The 23,319-nt window shown below is 39.3% G+C and overlaps 2 protein-coding genes, 1 long non-coding RNA gene and 2 other non-coding genes across 13 annotated transcripts in view; 4 read left to right on the plus strand and 1 right to left on the minus strand.

The window, feature by feature from the left end:
- The window catches only part of CARS (cysteinyl-tRNA synthetase), a 35,705-nt gene extending 30,226 nt beyond the window's left edge, over window positions 1-5,479 (plus strand). The window contains exons 18-22 of the mRNA NM_001012583.3: window positions 306-386; window positions 752-819; window positions 2,015-2,074; window positions 3,361-3,444; window positions 4,463-5,479. Coding sequence (NP_001012601.1) covers window positions 306-386; window positions 752-819; window positions 2,015-2,074; window positions 3,361-3,444; window positions 4,463-4,597 — 428 coding nt within the window. The 3' untranslated portion in view covers window positions 4,598-5,479. The remainder of the gene's footprint in view (window positions 1-305; window positions 387-751; window positions 820-2,014; window positions 2,075-3,360; window positions 3,445-4,462) is intronic.
- LOC107053396 lies at window positions 1-8,860 on the minus strand. Of its 2 annotated transcripts, XR_006939338.1 has the most exons (3): window positions 6,882-8,860; window positions 3,617-3,729; window positions 1-789 (listed from the first exon to the last, which is right to left on the minus strand). It is a non-coding gene; the product is annotated as an uncharacterized LOC107053396 (long non-coding RNA). The 2 variants fall into 2 exon arrangements; XR_003075514.3 differs by having other exon boundaries at window positions 1-3,729.
- Window positions 8,861-23,319, plus strand: part of NAP1L4 (nucleosome assembly protein 1 like 4) — a 26,282-nt gene continuing 11,823 nt past the window's right edge. For 3 of the 8 annotated variants that reach the window (XR_006939302.1, XM_015286590.4, XM_025150688.3), the window contains exons 1-10: window positions 9,158-9,218; window positions 10,936-10,976; window positions 13,074-13,105; window positions 14,289-14,356; window positions 15,343-15,442; window positions 16,119-16,260; window positions 16,392-16,478; window positions 18,002-18,127; window positions 19,623-19,694; window positions 21,847-21,986. Coding sequence is in view for 7 of the 8 variants with exons in the window: in XM_015286590.4 (XP_015142076.3) it covers window positions 13,092-13,105; window positions 14,289-14,356; window positions 15,343-15,442; window positions 16,119-16,260; window positions 16,392-16,478; window positions 18,002-18,127; window positions 19,623-19,694; window positions 21,847-21,986 (749 nt within the window). In the remaining variant the exon portion in view is untranslated. Of the gene's footprint in view, window positions 9,260-9,448; window positions 9,882-10,935; window positions 10,977-13,073; window positions 13,106-14,288; window positions 14,357-15,342; window positions 15,443-16,118; window positions 16,261-16,391; window positions 16,479-18,001; window positions 18,128-19,622; window positions 19,695-21,846; window positions 21,987-23,319 lie in introns of those variants that run through there. The other 5 variants (NM_001006469.3, XM_015286593.4, XM_046941619.1 and 2 more) reach the window with 5 other exon arrangements.
- Window positions 16,704-16,832, plus strand: LOC112532593. The gene has a single exon (XR_003075534.2). It is a non-coding gene; the product is annotated as a small nucleolar RNA SNORA54 (small nucleolar RNA).
- LOC112532594 lies at window positions 20,080-20,200 on the plus strand. The gene has a single exon (XR_003075535.2). It is a non-coding gene; the product is annotated as a small nucleolar RNA SNORA54 (small nucleolar RNA).

Raw genomic sequence — 23,319 nt, forward strand, 5'->3', positions numbered from 1 at the left:
GACATGAATTCATTTTTTCATTTTTTTTATGGTGCTGAACTGAAACTCTCATGACAATTTTCAGGACTAATAGGGGTATTTGAAAGAAATGTATCAATTCAGAGTCCTTGCAGAAACGTGCTTTCTGTAGATAAAAGAAGAGAGAATTTACTTAAAAACACCCATTGCTTAAAAACAAAAGGCCCTTCTCTGGCCTGTGTGAGAGAGTGGCAGTTTCTTAATTGCAGTTAAATAAGCATGCATCGGGATAGATGTGCACTTCCACCAAATCATACTTCAGCAAAAGTATTTTTCATGCTCCATAGTAACTGAAGTGCTGCAGTTGAGTGATGCTCTTCGAGATGACATCCTTCCTGAGCTTGGCGTTCGATTTGAAGATCATGAAGGTACCCAATTTAGTATCTTGCAACTCTGTAGATAGCTATTCTTACAATATTGTTTTCTGAAGATGTGGGAAAACAAGCTATCAGTACTAGCATAGAATAATCCAGCATACTCAAGTACTGCAAACTGATAGCTTAATGCGTTTCTAATGTATAGATATATTATATGAATGCTTTTTTGTATATACATAGAATAAAAATGTATAGCACCAATCTGTTTCTACAGTATCTAATTGCTTGGTCATTTTTAAGTAGTCATTCAGTTGTATTTGCATTCAGCTTGAAAAAAAAAGTTATTGCAGGGTAAACACATTTATTTTTGACTATTCAAGCATTGGAAAATCATTCATCTGTTTTTGCTTCTTCAGGACTTCCAACTGTGGTTAAACTGGTGGATAAAGACACGCTATTGAAAGAAAGAGAAGAAAAGAAAAAGGTTATTATTTTTAAGCATTCTGTATCTTTTTTACATTTAAAGTAATATATAAACTGCTTATACCTTTATATTTCCTGACAATTTGTAAGTCTAGCGATGCGGAAAATTATATACTAAAATGGATACTGAAATTATAGTTGTGTTCAAGAAAAGGATTTTTAGAACAGCAGCTGCTACAAAATTCTGTATGGGATGTATTTAAATTTTGGTTTTTGTTTGTTTATAATTCTTAGTATAATTAAGGGATGTCGAATATTGCACATATATTGTCTCATCTCTCAGAGTGTGGGATCAAGAATTTATGTGTTGCTATATAAAGATCATGAATCCTAAATCATATACAAACTGTCTGTATGGAAACCCTTCTGTGGGTACTTCCGAGCTTAATGTTTGACTTTGTAACATTTTAAAGTACTGCTTTATATGCCTGTCTTCAGTTCTAACAAATACAAAATTCTTTCATGACAAGAAATTGTTGGAAGACTTCCAAGCTTTTCTCCTTCCCTGAGGACTTGTTTTTCTCTTAAAAAAAAAAAAAAGTAAATACACAGTTTCAGCCATTGCCAGGTGTTTCCAGCATAAAAAAAAAAAGCATCTGAGGACAGTTTGTATGTAACTGTTGGGTGGAACCTGCAGCTAGAGTACACTTACTCTGAAAACAGTATTGTGTTCAGTACTGGCAGAACCCTTAGAGATCTAATGCGTCTCTCCTAAGCAAATGCTAGATCTTTTTTTTAAAGTTTTTAAGTTGTCTAAATTTGGATAGTTGTTTCCCTAGGAACATCACGGGATACAACTGCTTCTTGAGAAGCTGCAGTTTCTTCACAGTTTGATGCAAGAGCTTAAAATGTCAGGGAAATGTGGTCTTTTTAAAGTCATTTGCAAAATGGCTTTCCCTGTGAAATGGCAGGACTGTTTATTTTGCAGGGTTTTTAGGTATTTTTTTCATAGGTATACACTTCACATGCAAAATACATTCTGAACTGGTTTAGCTGAGATTAAAAACAAATGAAATCAAAGTCTTACAGTGAGAAGTACCAGACAATCCTAATTACAAGGCACAGTGTTTTTGCTGTAGGTTATGCTGCCAGTTCTGTCTGTAATTAGATATCCAGGGGAGCTAGCTGGCTCAGATTTTATAGAAAACAACCAAATGAAGCAGTTACCTTTTACTCATTAACACTGCCTTTCACAGATTGAAGAAGAGAAAAAAAGGAAGAAAGAAGAAGCAGCCAGAAAAAAACAAGAGCAGGAAGTAAGTGTTCAGATTAAAAGAATCTGGTTTTGAAGAAAACTTTTAACAGCAATAGTTACATGCAAGAAAGACTGTATCGGAACATAGGCTCTCTGCCCAGCCTTAACTGGGCCTCCATTTATTTACTTTTCTGTTCTTTCCTGCTCAAAATTGATTTGGCTTGCAATTTATATTTGAATATTCATCTCCTTGATGGCTCCTTCGATAGAGCAGCCATCTTTGAAAACAAGACTGAAGGCTGCAGAAATTTCTCAGACCTTGGAGCATGTATTTCAGTCTGTAGACAGTATTACTTCCTTAATTACCTAAGCAGTATCTTGTGTTCGTGGTAGAGAATATTTTACTTATGCTTCTTCCCTTTCCATTGTCACTGGTATATATGAAAACAGGCTGTCTTTTTGTCAAGTGCCTCCCTGTTCCCTGTGCCTGAACTCTGAGAATGTAGCATTTTGTAAAAGCACTTTTAATACTGACAGCTCTAAAGTTTTAGAATTCGGGTGAGGAGTAGGCCACAAGAGCAGGTGAACTTGTAAGAGGAAAAAATTGTTTGCCATACTCATGACACTAGCAGTACAGGAAATACATTGGTGGTTAAAAGAGGAAGTAAACTTTTAGAGAGTACCACTGTCAGAAAAAAATAAAAATAAAAGTCAAATAGCATTTATCAACCACAAATTCCAAGTAGCTTATTTCATTCTTTCAGAAAATTGGTTCCCTTGCATTGGTGTAAATTAGTTGGAAAGATTTCTGAGATGTGTTAATTCACAAATAATAGAAGTTCCATTTATTTTCAGTGCAATTACTTGCACCCTGATCCTGCTGTGCCCTGCTTAGAAACCGTGTTCTTGCCAGCAGGAAACTGTTGATAAAGGTTCCCTTTGCAGGAGATCCTTGCTAAACATTCTTTACAAATAGCAGTATTCATTTAATGTTTACACTTAAAACATTAAGGAACCAAATAAGCAGAAAACAGATGTATATTTTAGAGCATGTTTAGAGTTGTTTCAGGTTCCTGCAATACAACTATATTATAAAGTAGTTCTCTGTAAATGTAAAATATCAATTTATTTTTATTTTCTTGGACAAACACAGCTAAGATTTATTGAGTTGTTCCTCACTGAAAGTTGCTTTTCCCATGATAAACAGTTACAAATTAAATGTTCTTTGATTTGCAAATTATGATCTCCTTTTCCATTTGCACACGTTCAGGAATGGCTTTTTAAAAAGATATGCTGTCAGTAATTATTTATGATGCTAATGCAGTTAATGCATGCTTTATATTACAGGCAGCAAAACTGGCAAAAATGAAGATTCCACCACACGAAATGTTTAAATCAGAACACGACAAATATTCCAAGTTCGATGAAAACGTAAGAAACTTTTATTTAAGTATGGAGTGGTTTTCCTTCCCCATCTGTACGTATTAGATTGTATGTCTACAATGCTGATCTTGTTCCATTACCGCTAAGGCAGTGTTATTAATGTAGGAGAGGGAGGGAAGGAAAGAAAGGGAAAGCAATGTATTAATATTCTTGAACGTACCTTGCACTGTGGAGCAAGACTGTCAACTGTTAATCATTTCATGGGTATTTTCATTGCACATCGGTCCTCTTTGGCCCTTCTATTACAAAGCAACGCTCTCTGCAGATCTGTGCCTAGGAACATGTATTAGTTCACAGATCTGTTACCTTGTTTCGAAGCAAGGACTACACTTGTACAAACTCCCTGACTCTTTCAGAACTGATGGAAACAGCCACTGTTCTGCTCCCCTCCTCCATCCTGTGCTAAGGAGCTGTACTGGTAACTTGGCCCTGGTTGCTCCTGTGAGAATAAAAGCCATTATTTGGAAAACAAAGCACTGTTTCTTCAGTGTTTGATCCTATTTCTGCCTGTCCTTTTCACCCATTCAAACTGAGGCCCTCGGGACAAGTAAGAATAAAGAGTGAAAGCACAGGAAAATATGCACATAAGACTGGGAGAAGATTCGTAAAAACTGAGTGCATTTTCTCCATCAAATACAGAAAACTCTTAGGGCTTTTGCTTTAAGCCTTGGAATTGATATGCTACTATCATTAAAAGCGGTCTTTTAACCATCTCTTTATAGATTAGTTATTATTCTCTTAACTATAACCATCTAGAAATTAGTGTTAAAGCTTCCCTTACTTAGTAGAGGCCAAAAAACAAACATTACCCTCTGTCCCTTCATTAAGTTGGAAGGGAACATACACAAATAGATTAAATTCACCAAGATGCACCTCATTCTGACAGTTTGTCATTAATTGACATTATCCTCCTATGTTAGATGAACAGAGAACAGAATTCTCTAAGGAGCAAAAGCAGTCCAAAATTTATCCAAAATATTCTTTTATTTTATTTTTCATATTTTAGGGATTTCCCACACATGATACAGAAGGCAAGGAGCTCAGCAAAGGACAAATTAAGAAGCTAAAGAAACTTTATGAAACCCAAGAAAAACTATACAAGGAATATCTACAAATGGTGCAGAATGGAAGTGCAAATTGACGACAACAGGACTTTGTTTTAGAAGGCAGGAGCTGGATCACCATTGAAGAAGTGAGCATATACTGATGCTCGTATTTCTGTTTACACTTTCTATTATGTGCAAAGTAACCATCCTGTTTATGAGGACTAGCAATGTCATCTGGAAAGTCAATAAATATCCATTCTTAAAAAAAGAAAAATCCTCTGAGAAGTTTCCTCACAACAGTAGCAACAGGTTAAATGGTTGCCAGTTCTGTTTGAGAAGGTGCTGCTCAGTCAGCAAATCCACGTGGGGATTCTTGTTTATTATGGTTGTCCAGAGTTTGGTTAATTTGTCCTGCATACCGATCTCTATCTAATACCCAGTTGTAGCTTGCATTCTCAAATATGTCACAGTCAGCAAAACTTACTACTAGATGGAAGCTGCGTAATTTGTCCCACACTAAGAAAGTATTTTCCAGATGATTTTAGTAACTTTACATAAGCAGGAAAAACTGGGTAATTTCCATTATGATACGTCAGTTGCTGTTATTAAAAACTTTCGTAAGTATACCCAGAATACTTTGCACAGTAGAAGCTAACAGTCTCTTTGTTGCAAAAGGGAACAGATCATCATCTTTGTTTAACCTGCAATTGCAGACAAGTGGGTAAGTACAAGGCAAATATACCTGCATTGGTCGTAGCCACTAGGCTATGTTCCTTTCCTTAATTAGAAGTTATAAATATACTTGCTTTATCTTAATATATACCTTCTGATATCAAGATGAGCATATTTGAAGTAACGGAAAGGCCTAATAGTTTTTTTTCTGGTTTATCTGTATTTGCCTTTGAAAACATGCCTAATATTGAATTCAGTAAAGCACAGGCATCTTGTACACAGAAAATAAAATCTGTTATAAAGTACAAGTTGTATGTGACCATTGTTGTATGTGACCATTGACACAGTGGGGAAAAAAAACCACAGCTTATCCTTATTTAACAGCCATCTCCTTAGAATATGGTTCACAGATGTTTTCCTTTAGCATGATGTTACTAAGTTAATCAAAAAACATTTTGCATTCAATATTTTGCTAATTTCTAATTAATTGTATAAATGTTAAAGTGGTCATTTAAAAGGCCAGCCAGAGCCACAAGGACAATTTCTCCATTCTTTCGTTCTTTGAACAAAAGAGAATCAGTTGCATTTTTACCCCATTTTAAACCCTTCAATATTTTCAGGCCATTTCTTGTCAAGCTCCACTATATTTTTTGTAAGATAAGGTCTGGTTTGTGCACTACCTTGTCTTCCTCCCAGTATGCTCCCCAAGATGCCTGTGCATTGAGGATATCCATAAAGAGATGGATTGTGCCTGGCCTTGCAGGCACAAGATGCTGCTTCTTGGCTGTACAGGTTTCTCTGATTCCAAGCTCCCTATAGCTCTAGACGGATTCTGGGGCTACTTCTGCAAACTAGAGTAGGAATATTAACCCTGAATCATCTTGAACCACAGCATACACTTTGCTGCCTTCCTGAACACAGTCTGCTCTAATGTTGCTACTGAATGTGAAATGGTAGCAGTAAGTTGCTTACAGAGATTCCTTTTTGGTGATTGGAGTTAGCACTTGCTTATCAGAAACACAGTCTAAGCTACCTAGCACATGACCATGGAGGAAATTCATTAATCCATTGCTGTCATGGACTCTAATTTTCTTAAGATGTCTCTATTACCATTCTAGCCTCCACCCTCACTGTTTTTTTCCTCCACCTGCTGTGTTCATAGTAGAATCTCATCCAGTTCCATGATTCATCCACTACATCAATGTAGAAGAATTCATTTTAAATGCTGTTTTTCCTTCCCGGTTGCTTCACTTTGTTTCTGGGACAGCTCCTTGCATGGATCTTAGGAGTACTTCAGACTTTGTATTTTCTCAAAATTCAGTGTTTTCTTTCTTCCCCCCCACACACAGTGCTTCCTTCCTAGATTTTTTTAATCCATAGTTACTCGTGTCCCCAAAGCTCAATTAAGGGTCTCTGCTGCGTTTATTGCCTCATTAAGATTTTACTCTGACTGTAACAGTATTTAGCTTATGTGTTTCTTGTGTTCTGTTTGATTTTTGATTGTTGTCTTGAAGACTCTTTCCAATCACCTCAGTTTATCTGAAATATCAGTGCTGCTGAAGTCATCTTTATTTTCAGGTACAACAGAAACAGCATTCCTGTCTGAATTACCTCTGTACACAATCAAGTCTCTTAAAATCAATGGGATTCTTCTCACAGATATTAGAAGAATCAGTGACTTTGAAATCCTCTCCTCTTTGGGCTCACCTTCAGTTTCCTGAGTGATGCTTGTTCTTCCACACAGCTACTTACTCTCCCTGCTTTGTATAGTGTTTTGCCATCTAGTTCTTTTCAAAGTTGCCTTTTTTCTCTTCAGTAAAGCCCTCAAAATCTTCCCATACTTGAACTCTTCTTCCCATACACAAACTGTTTGTCCAGTTACGATTTTTCTCTTCCTTGTATGTTTCAGCTGTCCTTGGAAAGTCAGCATTATCAGCAAGGAAAGTATCTGCTTCATGGAGATTTTCTCTTTTTCCAGGGAAAAAAAGAAAAAAAAAGAAAGAAATTCACACAAATTGGCAACTTGTTCTGTAAAGAAGCTGCTAAAATATTTTATCTTAATACACAAACAGGAGATGACTTCATTCTCACCAAAGAAAATGAGAGCTTTATTGAAATATGGAGTTCCGCTTTCCAAAAGCAGCAAGATAATAAACACAGTGACCTTGGCTAGGAGTCAGAAGAACAGACTTAGGCATTTGTAACCACACAATCAAATTCCTTATCGGTTACTTTATCTCTGCAGCCACAATATAGAAAAATAACAGCATGCTGAAGGAAGGCTTGTTAGCAAACGAAGAATTCTCCAGGCTAAGATGCGTGCCCATTAAGACAACCTTTTCCTCCATCACTCGGTTTGTTCATATACTGGTGGAACAATTCATTGACTTTTCTATCTAGTCTAGTTGCCACTGGTCTTTACCAAGACTTTAAACTAATGAGTGCCTAATTACATTTAAGTTTCTCTCTTTGCCCTTTCTATCCTAATGTTTGTATTTGCTTTTCACTGCACTAGGAAATCACCGATGAGTTTTAAACATGTGAATAAGGAAATCTCTGCTGCATGCAATGTATCACTTCAGATTCTTTTCTTACATTTTAAGCTATACTGATGCATCTCAGGGTGGCTTCAGACCAACTTTATTTCTTACTTTGAGCAATTTCTGCTACACAGATGTGGAGAGGAATTTTTAGTCCTCGGTGATTTCGCAGGGCAATTTCTATGCAGGAACCCAACACCACATGCATGGCACCCCTCCCTTGAGGCAGATTAATTAAGAAGCACATTAGCTATTGAGTATCACGGCTCCACTTGACAATGATCAAAGCTCTTCCTCAGCCTCCTGAAAAAAATCGTTGATGAACTAACTTGGTCTTATCTCTCCCATTGGGTTGTGAATGTCCGACGTCTCACTAAGCAAAAGCAGTTGCCATTAATACCCACCCAAGGGCAGGAAAGGCAGACATTGTAATGCCAGTTACGGCCCTCAGCCTAAGCAGGAGCACCGAGTGCATCTGTTCAGCAGTTCTGCCACAGTCTCTGTGCTCAGCGTAGGTTCTCCAGGCTCTCCTTATGCTAGACTGCGTGTTAAATCAAGCCTGGGTGATTCAGCAAATATCTTTTTGCAGCTCTCTGCAGGGCAGGAACACCTGACAGACAGCAAGATGACTCCACAGATTGTGCCTCACCCACAGCCTTGTTAGTGCCTACACCAAGGCACGGCAGTCAGCAGAAATCCCTCCTCGCTGCTCGTGGGAGACGGACGCCTTTGGGGGGCACTGACACCCACAGTGTAAGGTGATGTACATCTCCTTCAATACACACCCAGGCGCAGACAGAGGAAAGACTTCTAGCGCTCCAGCCTGCTTCAAGGCTTTAATTATCAGTCCAAAAGGAATCAAATTCATTTCTACCAGGCCATACGAAGCTTAATTATTAGGAAGCGCTCCGTATTATGATTTACCTAACTTCTAACTTTGAAATCTCATAATACGCACAGAGGCTTTTACATAATGGGCCCATTTCTAATCAGTCATAACGGAACCCTGCAACCGCAAGCCGAGGCGCTGAGAGGACGCCGGGGCAGCGCACCAGGCCCGCCTTCAAGGGCAGGACCCCGCGGAGCGCCTTTCTCCGCCGGCCCACAGGGGATGACCGCGGCCATCTTGTCCAGCCCCCGCCCCCCTCCTCCGCCCGCGCTCGCTGCCGCTTTAAGGTTACAACCGCGAGCCCCCCCACCCCCTCCGCCATCACGCGCTCGCCCCGCGCGCCGACAGCCCCGCGCACGCCTCTGCCAGCGCGCACCGCCCTCCCCCCCCCGCCTCCGCGCTCTCCCGCTGATTGGCCGAGCGCCGCGCCGTCGGATAGTCAACATGTCCCGCGTGCGGCACGGCGGCGGTGCCGTCGCCAGCTCCAATCGGCGGCGATTTTATTGAAGGAGGCGCTCGCGCTTTGGCCAATGAGAGACGGCTTTCTTGGCGGCGGCGCAGCCCGAGTGAGCTTGAGAGGAGTCTGGCGCTGCTGGGGGGACGCGGCGCGGGCAGGTGAGGAGGCGTGTGGCTCCGGCGTTCGGGCGGCCGGCGGGGTGAGCAGCGGGCACGAGCCGGCCGCCGTGAGCACGGCAAGGGGGCGGGGTGCGTGTGGGGTGGCCGTTAGGGCCTGCCGCGGGGTGGGGCTCGGGCGGCGGTGGGGGCCGCCTGCAGCCGCCTGGTGGAGAGGGGCGGGCCCGACCCGCTCAGGCACCATTTTAAGACCGCTTGGGGAAGTTTATAGCGAGGGTCGCGGTCGCCGTGAGGGTTGCGGTCGTTCTGGCCACATGGATGACCGCGCTCGCTCGCCTCGCGTTGCCTGGCGTTGCCTGGCGGCGGGCCCAGCCTTCCCCCGCCCTCCCCGGGGAGTGGGGGAGGAAGCAGGCGGGAGGGCCGTGTGCGTAGCGAGCGGCTACTGCGGCTCTCGGCCCGCAGCGCTCGGTTCCACTCAGACCCTGCAGCGCTTCAGTCGGGTGCGGCTCTACTGTTTGACCTCAGCCGCGATCTTCTGCCTCCTCAGTGTGCTTCTGCGGGTTAGCTTTCCCCTTTGGAGGCCCCCGTTCTCCACGTGAGGGGCCGTTTCACGTTTTTGCTGCTCCAGCGGGTGTTTACCACACGTAATAATACCACTGGTAGAATTTGTCTATTACGTTCTGTAACATCTCTACAGGTAGGAAGGTAGGGAAGTGAGTGTGTAAATTGTGTAGGTGAAATTAAAACCACTGGGAAATTTTTATTAAGTCATCTTTGGCTAAAATAATATTCCCTCAGTACAGCTTTCAGGGTGAGCTGAAGTGCTGCTGATGTTCAGGGCTCGTGGATCTGGTCAGCAAGTGACATTTCATGGTTGCTTCTTGTTTTGCTTGCAAAAAGAATCAGTGTTATGTTTGTGGCTGCACACAGAGCTGCTTCCCAGCAGGTCTGAAAAGGAAGTCATAGCTTTCCCTCCTGATTTGTTGTAGATACAAAAGCAGTAATGTCTGTGGGTGGAAGGCTTCCTGTAAGTTCGGGAGCCCATTAGCTCCTTGCTGTATGTTCTAGTTGTGCTTAGAATGGCTTTTACAATGAGATGTAGGCTTCTTAGTGGAGAGAATTTATTCTCTATGTTCTCAGGAATGTCTCCTGCCATTAAAGCTGCCTTCTTTGAGATGTCACTTGCCCTTAGGGTGAACTTTCACTATCTTAGACTGTTGGAGATGTATGACTGTTTCCTGCTGTTTTAGGTGACCAGTGCTCAGTGACATTTGTTGTAGACAAATTGCAGCAGCGTCTCTTGTGGGACAGGTGGTTGCTGTAGGCTCCTCCTTCCCCTGAGCTTTGCATCTGTGTTAGCTACTTGAAAATGGTGAGCTGTCCAGAAGCATGGATTTGGCCTCTCATTGGTGGTGATAATGGTTATAATAATACCTTACAACATTCTTTTCTTAGAGTTCAGTAATGCTATTATTTTTTTTCTTCATTGTCTACACACTGAGACTGGGGGGGGAAAGAAGAAAAGTGAAGGCTCAGTGCTTTGTGTCTGTGCTTTTTCAGCGAGATGTGCATCTAATGTTTTATCTGAAATCACCTTGCTTTGTCCTTCCCTGCTCCTGCCAGCTTTTACTGAACAGTTCTATTAGTAATGCTGCAGCTGCTAAGTCATTGGGAGGCAGCTGTAATGCTGCTGGGAATTATAAGCTGTTTTGGGGAAAGCTTTTAATTTTTTATTCATATGCTACTTTTTGTTTTTCAGGGACTGAAAGAAAAACTTTGAAGAGACAGACCAGTCTTAAAGTATGTATTTGTATCAGCAAACGGTGTCTTACCAGTTTTTGTTTCCTGTTACTTACATGAGTGGTCTTTGTCAGAACGTGCCTAATTGATGTGTTCCAATGGAGCATAAGTCAACTGCAGTTTAGCACTTATGCATATGGCAGAACCTTCATTCCATGTCCCCCAAACATGAATGGCAAAGGAATGAGAATTCTGTTTTTCCTCATCAGGGATGAGAAATATTTCCTTGCAAGAAAAGCAGCACAAATAACAGAGGAAAACATTTGTGTGTGGAATTATGCTTTTCCATTGGGCCTGTGGCTGGTCCTGGGTTGGAAGAGATGAGTCTTTAAGGCTAATTTTTAAGTAATGTGAGTCTGCATTTTTAGTTGCTTACTGATGCTGCTTCTAATAGTGGCCAGGATCATGTAACTTGTTGGCTGAACTCTGGTATTAGGTCAATTTGCTCTCTTACCTTTTTGATCATCATTTTTTTTTCTGCCTTCTGTATGCTATGGAAGGAAAGATTCGTGTATGCTCCTTTATTTCTTCAGCTGTAGGATAGCTGAATTCTTTCACTTTGCTTCACAAGGTGATTGCTTTTATTGTCACTTTCTCTTGTTGTGTTTAGGGCAAGAATAAGTGTTGCCAAAACATGTGTGTGGGTTGCTGACACAGACCTGGTCTACAAGAAAGAAGGCCCTTTTTCCTGTTTCTGGCCTTAATCTATAGGATGGGCTCAGGGGAATTTTTGGTACATATTAGGCAGTTTTTTTATGGAATAATCAAAAGAGTACTTACAGTCTAAACAGTATATACCTTTCAATTCAATATAAGTGCTTATAAGTACTTGTGAAAGTGTTACTTTTCTAACCTAAAGCAGGAATTGGCATTTTCCAGGTGCATTTTCAGATCCTTCTTTTCTAACTGCTGCTCCAGTGCCATCAGCTTTGCGTTCTCCTGTGGTAGCAGTCTTAGAAGCTGGTCTAAAGATCAGCCTGCTTGGGCATTATGGACAAGAAATCAGACCTGATTACTCCTAAGAACGATGAAAAATTCTTCTTATTGTTAAACCTGACCCGTGTCTGCTTTCTTGAAAACTTGATAGCATAAAGTCAGCTGTACAGTCTGTAGTGATTGGGGGGTTTGTAATGAACTATGCCTAGAACTGGGGAGTGTGGGGGGAGAGGAGGGAAGGAATGGGGAGAGGTGAAAACCAAAAGTAGATCTCTTTTAGTTTATGACACCTTGGTAAAGAAATACCAGCAAAATAATTTAGGTAGTGTGGCCCTGGGGTCTCAGCAGGGCTAATTTAGATCTTGGGGGCTGGGGTAGCTGTGTTAAACTTGGTTTCAGCTGCTGCAGGTACCAGGGTTTCTACTTCCATGGTTCTTCTTTGTTTTCTCACATGCATTCAAGGCAAATCCTTAAGTAGGGGATTTTTTCCTTTCGAACTGCTGTCAAAAAACCTCTTATGTGTAAATAACTTCTTCAATATTTTGCTTCTCCTTACTTAGTGTGTTTAGGTTGTCGTTCTGTATATCACAGCAGAAGCAGCTATATTCACAAATAGTCTTGATTAGACAGACATTTTTCTGCTCAAGTCACATGAGAAAAAAGTCTTTCTGATGCTGTAGTTCATTTGAACTTTCATCATTTTCAGATCAAGCATTCTAACACAGATTAAAAATTCATTATTTGCTGAGATGCTGTCAAGGAATTAGAGAATGATATGCTCATTTCTTCCTCTTTGGGTTTTTATTTTTAAAAAAGAATGCAGAGCAGTCCAGGAAACTGTGACATCTGTTTTTAGGATGAGGACTTACTCCCATTTATAATGTTTCTTCCAGTTCATATTTAACAGAAAAAATGTTTTAAAGGGTGGGATGAAAGCACTTAATGTATTGTTTAAAAAAACTGAATCATTTAGATTGAATGTTATGGAAGCTGTTGCTTCACTGCATGAGTTCATCTATGATGACTTTCCTAGCAGAACTAGCAGGAGCTGATTTATCTCGAGGTCTTAAGCATTGCCCTATTTTATTTTCACCTTTATGTTGAGGTAAATAAAAAAAGGTTCTATTAAATCATTTCTAAACACTGTATTTCAATCTACAGGTGGATACAGGCACGCAGATGGCAGATAACAGGTATGTTGGACCCATTTCTTGAAATGAAGTCTGGTTACAGAATTAATGTGTTTGGTCTTGTGGGAGAACTTACCTTTCTTTTTTAAACCTATGAAGAATATAGTATTAATCTTGGATAAGAATAAAATGGCAATATTTTCTCTAATTAGACTGCTTTTCCTTACAGCAAGGTGAATGTGTTTGTTTGATGCACTGGAATCTCTGAGTGTCACCTGTTGGCTATGGAATTGCTGTTACTGGGTTAACGTAATCAGTGCTGTCTAGGCTCAGTTTTGCAAGTTCATTTTGAGACTTTGTGAAGACTTGAAGAGATCACAGATCTCTCTTTGTTTTGCTGATCTGTGTGACTTCTGCATGCAAAAGGCGCTTTTTTTTCCTAGCTTTCATACTGTTTTTAGAACAAATAACTGTTTTTAAGCTGGTGTAAATACATACATGAAGCTGCTCTTTCAGGGCTTGCATTGCACCAGGGTAAGCTGGCCTATCCAGCAACTGAAAAATAGTCACTTGCATATGTAGTGTCCTTTCTCCTTCTGTATCTGAGGTAAGATTAGTTTCAGCAATACTCAATCTGTATTTTGCAACCTCTAAACTGGCAGGAAACATAGGGAATGCTTGCCCACTGTTGACTCATTCTGAGCCCTCTGTTTTTCCAGCACAGGAAGAGTGATGGAAGACAGTGTGGGGAAGGCAGAAGCATCTCTTTTTGGAGTTTAAATGAACATTTTTACTACTAATCAAAACAACTGATTATAGGAAATCCAAGGAGCTTTGAGCACTTATTTTAAGACTTCTTCTAACCTGTTTCTTTTCTAATGTTTTTTTCTCTACCCCTTACACTAAAAAGGTGTCTCAAGTTCTCACTTTAGTAATAACGTTTCCATGTCCAGGTTGACTCAGTACATGTTTAAGGGCCAGTTGTTCATTGAATGAGATGAATTCTATCAGTCAAGGTAGCTTTTGTTCTTTCAGTGTTGTTTTTGTTTGGCAGTTAATTTTTGCCTTTCTTTTGCTTCCTATTCATCTTGGGAGAATTCCATATCCAGACTTTAAATTTTGAAAAGCCTGAGGATATAAACATGTCTTTTCTTTGCTTGTTCATAAAACTTTACATAACACTGGAAATCCAGTATTAAGCATTAACATTATTGCAAAGTGATGCTTATCTCATGTTATGTTTTAGTTCTAGTAAAGCAGAAGATACTGCTTCAGATTCTGTGGAGGCTGCTAAAAATGCAAGTGACAAAAAAGGTAAGAGGTGCATAATGTTAGACAATGTTACAAGGGTGGAGTAAAGCTTTTGCCTTCTGTTTTGAAGCTCCTTTATCTACATATATGCTATTGAAAACAAAGCAATGGTTTCTAGGCTACATTCTTTCTGTTATTCAGACATATCCTTCCTGTTTGTTACAAAGAAGAGTGAAATGAGGGCTTCATGAATGTAACAGTGAAAATGTTTTTGCACATAGGATTAGGATGGTTTGCTATTGCATGAAGTAATAAAGCAGACACTTGCAATGGAGTCTATACAGACTAGTTTTGATTATGAAGCTATATCAGCATAATCATTAAAATGAACATTCCTGCAGCTCTCCGCTGTCACGTTTGTGGGAAAATGCATCATTTTAAGAGTGTCTTCTTGAAGCTTTTATTTTTCATTTGGAAGGTCTGTTGGATAATGCTGCAGTTCAGTTTTCAGTAGCATACTCAAATGTGCAAACTAATGTGGGACAGTAGTATATTTCACTATGTGGTCTTTATATTTAACATAAAGTAGCAGACACCATGGAATAATATAATCAAATTATTTGAAGGAGGAGCAAATCATTGGAAGAAAAAGAACCAGTGTCAAACTTCACCAAGTTAGTGTGTGCTATGCAATTTATTAATTGCTTTTGTTTCATGTCTGTTGAGAAGAGCAGCGGGAAAGAATGGAAAGATCAGGAAAGCAAATGTATTTGTGTCATGTTTGCCACATAAATCCTTTTAGTGAGGATTTTAACTCCTAACCAGAACTAGTTTAGGTCTGATATCTGGTTTAAAGAAACAAAAACAACAAAACCCCACATTCTTCTGACCAATCTCTTGATGACTCTTTGGGAAGTTGTGTAGGTTGTAAAAATATCTAGATGGGAAATAGTGTGTATTTTTGCTGTGATGCTACAAGACTCATAGTATAACATAAGTGCTGTGAATGTACTCAGATTTGTTTTAAGAATGGGTTCCTGTCTTCATAGAAAAGCTGGCAGACCAGGTGATGCAGAATCCACAAGTCCTGGCAGCTCTACAGGAACGGCTTGACAACACAGCACTTACCCCTTCAAGTTACATTGAAACGTAAGTACAGTGCAAAGCAACATTCTTGGAAGACTGAAAGCATAATAGAAGGTTATTACTATATAATTAGGGTCAGAAATTTGAACAAATGACTCATTAAGTAAAATTGTTGACTTCAACCATGATTCAGTGGCCTACATATGGAGTGAAGAGATGAGTTTTAGTATACTTGGACAAACTTCAAAACAATATGTTGCCTCATTAAGTATTTTCCATAGCTTTTATTTGGTTTGAAATAATTATTCCCTCCCCCCCTCCCACATTTGAAACCTTTATTTCGATAGATGGGTAGAATTACACTTTAAAAATCTTGTTTTTAGCAAAGACTTGTGCTTTTATTTCTTGACTGGGGGTAGCTGGGGGACTTTTTTAACTTTAAGATCTATCAGTTGTTCAGCTTACTTTATAGAAGCACCTAATTGCTTGAAGTACAGTTAGTATTTGTCCGGGTATGACCCATGAATCCATGAAACTTTCCCTTGAAAATGCAGTTTGGGGGGGAAGAGAAATCTCCCAATGTGCTTGAAAGAGATATTGAAGAAATATATATGTATTTGACATAAGCACTTAACAATTGCATTTAGCTATAAGCAACTAAATGCTACATTATTTAACATTTCAGAATGAAATTGCTTGAGGCAACTAACTTTTAAGCTTAATTTATTTGTTTTTTTAGTTTACCAAAAGCAGTGAAAAGAAGAATTGATGCCTTGAAACAACTCCAGGTGAAATGTGCCCACATAGAAGCTAAATTTTATGAAGAAGTACATGATTTAGAGAGAAAATATGCAGCACTCTATCAACCTCTTTTTGATAAGGTGAGAAGACTATAAATGTATCTTTGTTTCCTTACAACTGTGTCAGTTTTGTTTGCTTATATGTAATTTTACTTCTATCAGTAATTCATCCAGAGAAAAAAGTTACATTTTTAGGTGGCTTTTTCTTTTAGAGGAGAGAGTTTATTAATGGAGAAGCAGAACCTACAGATGCAGAGTCAGAATGGCACAGTGAAAATGAGGAGGAGGAAAAGCTAGCAGTAAGTATTAATTGGGGTAATGAACTACAGATACATCTGATTTCTTCAAAATAAATCCCTGTAAGCCATTTCCCTTCGAAAAATTAATATTTTGGAGGGGGGGGGGGGGGGGGAAGCTTTTATCAGTCACACACTGCTGTGATTAACATTATCTCCCATGGAGGCTTCTACATTCACAATTTAGTGTTTTTCAGGTTTTTAACTTGAGCAAATTGTTGCTTTTGGATGCACTGTTCGTAACCTGTTAGCAGTGTAATTCTGTTAACGGGTTCCATTCCGGTGCTACATGATAACCCCAAGATAACAGAAGGCTGGCTGTTTGTTTGCCTGTTTCCTTTATTTTGGGGGACATAATTAACTTAAATGACCAAAAATATAAATTAGACCTTCAGGTGCCATGTAGACACAAAGTGGCATGGACTTAAATCATGCGTGCTGGCTTGTGCCTTCTTACTTTCCTCTCTAATAGTAACTATGTAGATTTACAAAGAATGATCTACTAGGAAGATTGCCTTCCAGTTTGCTGTCATTGTTTTTGGAGAAGTATACACATCACTTGGTAACTTTTTCTCTTTTTAAAAGAAGCAACCTGTTTACAACGCTGTCTTTTCTATTCTGCTAGACTTCTTTGGCATTTTTCCCATGTTCTTTTTCCCTTTGATTTCCTTTGAATAGCAAAGCAAATTGTTCTTTTTTTTTTTTTCCCCTAGCTGGTCTCATGAGATTTAGCGTAATGCAGAATTCAGTGTGCAGAAGCAAAAAGCTTTCTGAGGCATGAATGCATAATTGACTGGCAATATTCTATGAAGTTACAGCTTTGGAAATGTCTAGATGGCAAGTGAACTGCTGCTTCCTATTGGCTAGGCGTAGCCCGTGAAGCTGCTGTTTGGAAGAACTCGTTTGTTTGCTGCCATCTAGTGGTGCAAAAGGAAAGGTGCAATATGATTAATTTAGACGGCAAACTCAAGTTTGAGAGCTGGAGAACTTGAGTCTTTTTTTGTATTCCATCAGTTATGTGTATGGAATCGAGATAGCTTAATAATGAAAGGTCACAATGAAAAATCAACTTTGTCAAGTATTTTGTAAAATTGGGAAGGTAGAACAGTTTTAAAGGGCAGATCCACTTAGATTTTTAGATGAGGCACTGTAAATGGTATGGGAGTCTACAGGGAAGAGATAATAGAAAAACATGTGCTTTTCTACTTTTATGTTTGTAGAAAGATAAACATTTTAAACTTTTTCTTCAATTGGCCAAATTACTGCAACTGTCATTTGGTTATTTAGTCCTTATACAGAGGAATTCCAAATTACTTGAAAGTAAATCTGAATTCATTGTGTATATGTTTAGATGTGTAAATGAACCTTGTGTCTCTTAACTTCATTTGCAGAGGAAAAACAGTTCACGTTTTTTAAATGTCTTAAATGCAGCTTCAGAGATAGCAAATTCTTTGTACTTCTACCTCTCAGTGTATTGAGAAGTCATGATTTCATTTCTTAAATGTTTCTGTATATTTGTTTCACAGGGAGACCTGAAAAATGTAGTGGTAATAGAAGAAAAAGCGGAAGCAGAAGAGATAAATGTCAAAGGAATTCCAGACTTCTGGTTTACTATCTTTAGGAATGTAGATATGCTAAGTGAATTAGTACAAGTAAGTTTCTCTTCTGAAAAGAGTAACTTCTGTCATATGATAAAAAGCTGCTATTCTTTTTTTTTGTTTGTTTGCTAGCTAGTGCTTAGAACCATGTGAAATTCATAAAGACCAAGTGCAATGTGCTGCATGTGAGTCAAGGCAATTTCAGACATTAGCTATAGGCTGGAAAATGAATGGGTGTGGATGCTGAATATTGGATGTGAGCCATCAGTGTGTGCTTGCAGTCCAGAAAGCTTTATGGTATCCTGGGCTATACTACTATCAAGTAGTATAGCTGGTAGGGCGAGGGAGATAATTCTTCCCCTCATCTGTGCACTTTTGAGACCCTACCTGCAGTACTGTGTTCAGTGATGTGGTCCCCAGCACAGGAAAAACATGGACCAATTAGAGTGGGTCGGAACTCTGATAGAGCCCATGATGAAAGGCTGAGAGTTGTTTCACCTGGATAAGAGAAGGCCTCCAGAGAGACCTTTTTGTGGCTTTTCAGTACTTAAAGGGGACTTTATAAGAAAGATGAAGAAGCTTTTTTCAAAGGCATGTAGTGATAGGACAAGGAGGTAATGGCTTTAAACTAAAAGAGGGTAGATTTAGATTAGATGTTAGGAAGAAATTGTTCACTGTGAGAGTGATGAGGCACTGGAACAGGTTGCCCAAAGAACTGTGCCTCATCCCTGGAAATGTTCAAGGTCAGATTGGATGGGGCTTTGGGCAGCCTATTCTAGTGGAAGGTGTCCCTGCCTGTTGCAGAGGAATTGGACTAGATCATCTTAAAAGGTCCCTTCCAAGCTAAACTACTGTATGATTTGTTCTCTGATTCTCTGAACGTGTGAGATGGTAAATCTTGGGGGTCTTCATGATCTCTGATACTATTCCTGAAGACACTTGAAAGGCTGGTGATGGGCAAACTGAACAGCAGACTGAAGCTGCCAAGGAGGATGTGAATTTTCTTAGGGTCTTGTAATGACTTCTGAAGATTGGAAAATGGAAGTTCAGAGCTGTGTAAGAAATGAAAGTTAAGAACTTACAACAGCTTTTCATCTGTAGTTAACTTAGTTTGTAAAAGGATTGGGTTTTTTCTCCTCAAGGGTACTGCTGCAGGTGTACCTGTGGACTGTTTAAGTTCATGTTAAGTAGCTGAGGACCACGCAGCGTATTAATGTAATTGCTTCTATTGCTGTTAAGGAATAATTCCCTGAAGCCTATCTTTCTGTAAATCTCATCAGCAATAAATATCCTGAACTTATCACTTTCAGAAATGGTCATGGAGCCAAGCATGATAGCTGGATACAAGGCTTTTTGTTTGAGAGTTTTGTGTGTGAGAATTGAAAAAAGAATTAAGAAATCTTGATCCAAATCTGAACTTGAGTTGCAATATTTAAATAATTACAAGATTTGATTCATTCTTAAGAGTAAATTGAACAAGCAAACTAGGTGTAAGTTTTGGTCTTCTAACTATTGCCTCCACAATAATAAATTGTTTTTGTCTTTTTAGGAATACGATGAACCAATCTTGAAACACCTACAGGATATCAAAGTGAAGTTTTCTGAACCTGGACAGCCTATGGTGAGTTTCCCGTAGATGCTTCAAGTGAAGACTATAGTAGTGATGCGAGCAGCATTTTGAATCTTTCATTCCATCCTCTTTGGTTAGAATATATAAGGTGTTGCTTATTTTTTCTGGGCTAGTATCTTCATGCTTTGGCTTTTAAAATTTATTCAGCTTTCATGACTGCTTGCTTTTTCACCCTAGGCCAAATATCTTATTGTAGTTTTTACACTGTAAAAATGTCATCGTAGCTGAAATCTGGCTAGTTTTTGCATAAATGTTCTGCCTCAAATTTCAAGTAAACTCATATTTATATGGAGGTTATGTGGCTTATTTTGGTTTGGAAGTGGACGTAGGTGTAAAGTGTGGTTGCTGCTTGCTATATTGAACTTGCTGTCTTGTCTCGCACTGCTCGTAACCTTTTGACAGCATATTCCTGTGAATAGGTTCCATTCCAGTGCTACAACAATTCCAGTAATGGAAGGCTGACAGACTCCATGTCCCTTCCGTATTTGGAGACATTCCTAACCACTTGACTGAGAGCTTTTCCAGTTGTTTGAATATCTTGTCTGAAATCTTCCTTAAAAGTTGTGGTGACAGTGGTAGCTTTGTACTGCAAAAACGTTAAATTACAGGTGCATAACACTGATTCTGTTGTGGATTATGTTTTGCAACTAAAAGAAATAGGCAGTAGGAATTATTCATTTTACCTGGTGCTTTCACAGGCTGTAACAGGCAGTACTTTATATAAGTTTTTGTCTGCAGAAAGTTTAAGTGATTTTTGTTGTATCTGCTTTTATTTACACTTGTGGAAATGTATGTATGTTTAGATAAGTAAAATTGGTAAGATAGATACTTTATAAATATCCATCTGTTTGGTCATCAGACCCTTTGCTAGCATATTCAGACCTGGGAGATGAGTATGGGTATGACTTAAATCTTCCTTTATTTTAAGCTATTTATTTGTGTATTTGAACTTTATGAGGATATGTTCTCTTAATATAGGAGAGCTGAAAAAATTCACATTGCATAGCTAATATGATATCGAGAACAAAGATATCCAAATAAGGTTCCTGGAGGGGTTATTTCAGCTCTTCAAATAGTACTTGAAACTGGAAGCTTCTTATTGTCTCATAACTGGCAGATATGAAAAGAAATGCTGAGATGTACTCTTTGCAAAGAAGTTTGCCTTGCTAGTCCCTGGGATGCTGCGTGCTCAGTAGTGCCACTGGTTACCTATTTATAACCTCAGTGACGTTTTGTGGGATTATCTGGGTCTGAGTGTTCATCACTGGTGTTGGATAAGCTATGTTTGTGACTCTTCCCTTGAGCATGTGTGCCAGGGAGGGATTTGCCTTACTTTAAAGAACACTTCTAAATCATACCTGGGTGTTTTGACTTGCTTTAAAAATGGAAGTAAAGCTGAAATAGGCTATGAGAAACCAACATGGATATTCCAGCTCACATCTGGTTCCCAGCGCCCTCCTTTCCTTAATCTATAAGCATTTGAGTCGAGGAGGCTTCTGGTGCTACCAGACTGATCACTCCTTGACTTCTATCCTTCCAGCTTTCAGTCATGTGAGGAGATTCATGTGGCTGTAGAAAGCAGATGGTGAGGCAGAACTAAAGGGGCCTTTGGGAGATAGATGAGGGAGATGAGCCTAACTTGGAGCCTTTTATTTTCCACGTAAGATGTTGAATTTCTGCAGTTTCCAGGTGCTGCATGACTGGTGCGAGCAGAAATACCTGCTGCAGGCTGCCAACAGTTAAAGTATGCATAACCTTAGGCTTCAGTCAGGGTTCTTCTGCAGGATTTTCTATTATTAAATGAACAAATACTCTGGTTCATGGTGGAGTGCCCTGTTTAAATACAGACTCATGTGCATGCATACTTATTTTTGAGGAAAAGCCAAACTTTGTTTCAGTCTTGTAAGATCGTATCATTGACTGCTCAGAGCAGGTGGAAGAGCAGAGCCTGATGATGCTATTCTGAAGCCAGAGCAACTTCAGAAGAACAGCTGCATCATCCCTAGTGAAGAGATGAATAATAGATGTCTATGCTTCTGCTGTAGCAAAAGATATGTTTGTTTAATTGTTGTTAATTCTGCTGATGCACTGTTTCAAAGATAAAAATCAGTAGTAACAAAACTGTCATGGAACTTTCTTCTAGTCTTTCTCATTAGAGTTCCACTTTGGGCCCAACGACTACTTTTCTAATACAGTCCTGACAAAAACCTACAAGATGAAGTCAGAGCCAGACAAGACAGATCCCTTTTCATTTGAAGGACCTGAAATAGTTGATTGTGATGGGTAAGGAAATCTTGAAATTCAAGAACTAGTCAGTATTTTTTCAGATTTTTTTTTCCAGACTGTGATAATAATTAATGAAGATAAAATAAAGATTTTGCTGACTTAAAAACTAGGAATGATGTAAGGATGGTGATGTTAGCCTCAACATGCAGAAGTATGTGTCTTTGTGTTTAATGTGCATTTTTATTCTTGTATCTTTCAAGTTAAATAGATTATTAATGAGGTAACAAGCCTTTTACTTCCAGGTAACTGAGTGAATGAGCTTTTGTTGTATTACATACTCCTGGACTCTTGCCCATCTCAGCAGTTTTAATTCCAACAGTACTTTTGAATCTGGCAGGAGGTGGTCATACGTACGATCTGTTCTCTCAGCCTAGAACATGTTGGCCATGTATTTTGGTTTCGGCAGTCTTGGCTGTACACTTCCAAATGAATTCAGGATGCAGCTTCCTTGGCTTCCTGGTTGTTGGTTTGGTTTTTTTTTTTTTGCTTTGATTTTCCTGTCCAACAACTTATTCTTTTTTTTTTAAAAAAAAAAGCTCTCTGTCCCCATCCAACACATAAGAGATGCTAAATAATTGTTTTCTTGAAGGTACCCCGATAACCTCAAAACATTTTAGCATCTACTGCTAAATACTAGTTTTAGAATTGAACATTTTGACTGCGTTGAGCCAAAATACAGTCCTGTATGTCTAGCAAAACTTGCCTCAGTGAACAGTTAATCCATTTTGGAGATAACTTCAAACAGCAAACACTTTGAGGATGAAATGTTTTGGGGCGCCTAAGGACTACTATGACACCATACTTCACTTAATTATTTTTTTTTACCCTTCCCATTAGAGGAGATCTGACTGTCACTCATTCTTTGCCATGTGTAGTTTTGAGTAAAACTACATGTGCATGGAGAATGACTCTTAATTAGGATAAGTATCAGTTTGCACAGCAATGGGAAGGAGCTTAGAAGTTTGTTCTTTCTGGCTAGCTGTATCTGACTGCCAAGTCAATCTGAGCACTGTTCTTTGGAGAGCTAAAATGTGCCTATTGTTGGCTGCAGTTCTTGCTGCATTTATTTTTAGTGTAACCATACACTTCTTGACCTGCAGTGAAGGTGCATAACATATTGTTTTCCACTGGCCAGGCTCTTGGAAGAAGCATTCTTAATTGTTGAGGTGTTCTGGAATACCTGGGTCACATCCTCAGTTATAAAACCCAATTAGGCCAAAGAGGTGTTAAAGCATGGATGGGTTGGGGGGGCAGTGATTACTCCGAGAATGAGGTATTAAGCTTTTTCATTAAGGGAAATACTTGTTATATCCAGTATGTGCATAGTCTC

Source organism: Gallus gallus, chromosome 5 (genome assembly GCF_016699485.2).
Source record: "Gallus gallus isolate bGalGal1 chromosome 5, bGalGal1.mat.broiler.GRCg7b, whole genome shotgun sequence".
NCBI classification, from domain to species: domain Eukaryota; kingdom Metazoa; phylum Chordata; class Aves; order Galliformes; family Phasianidae; genus Gallus; species Gallus gallus.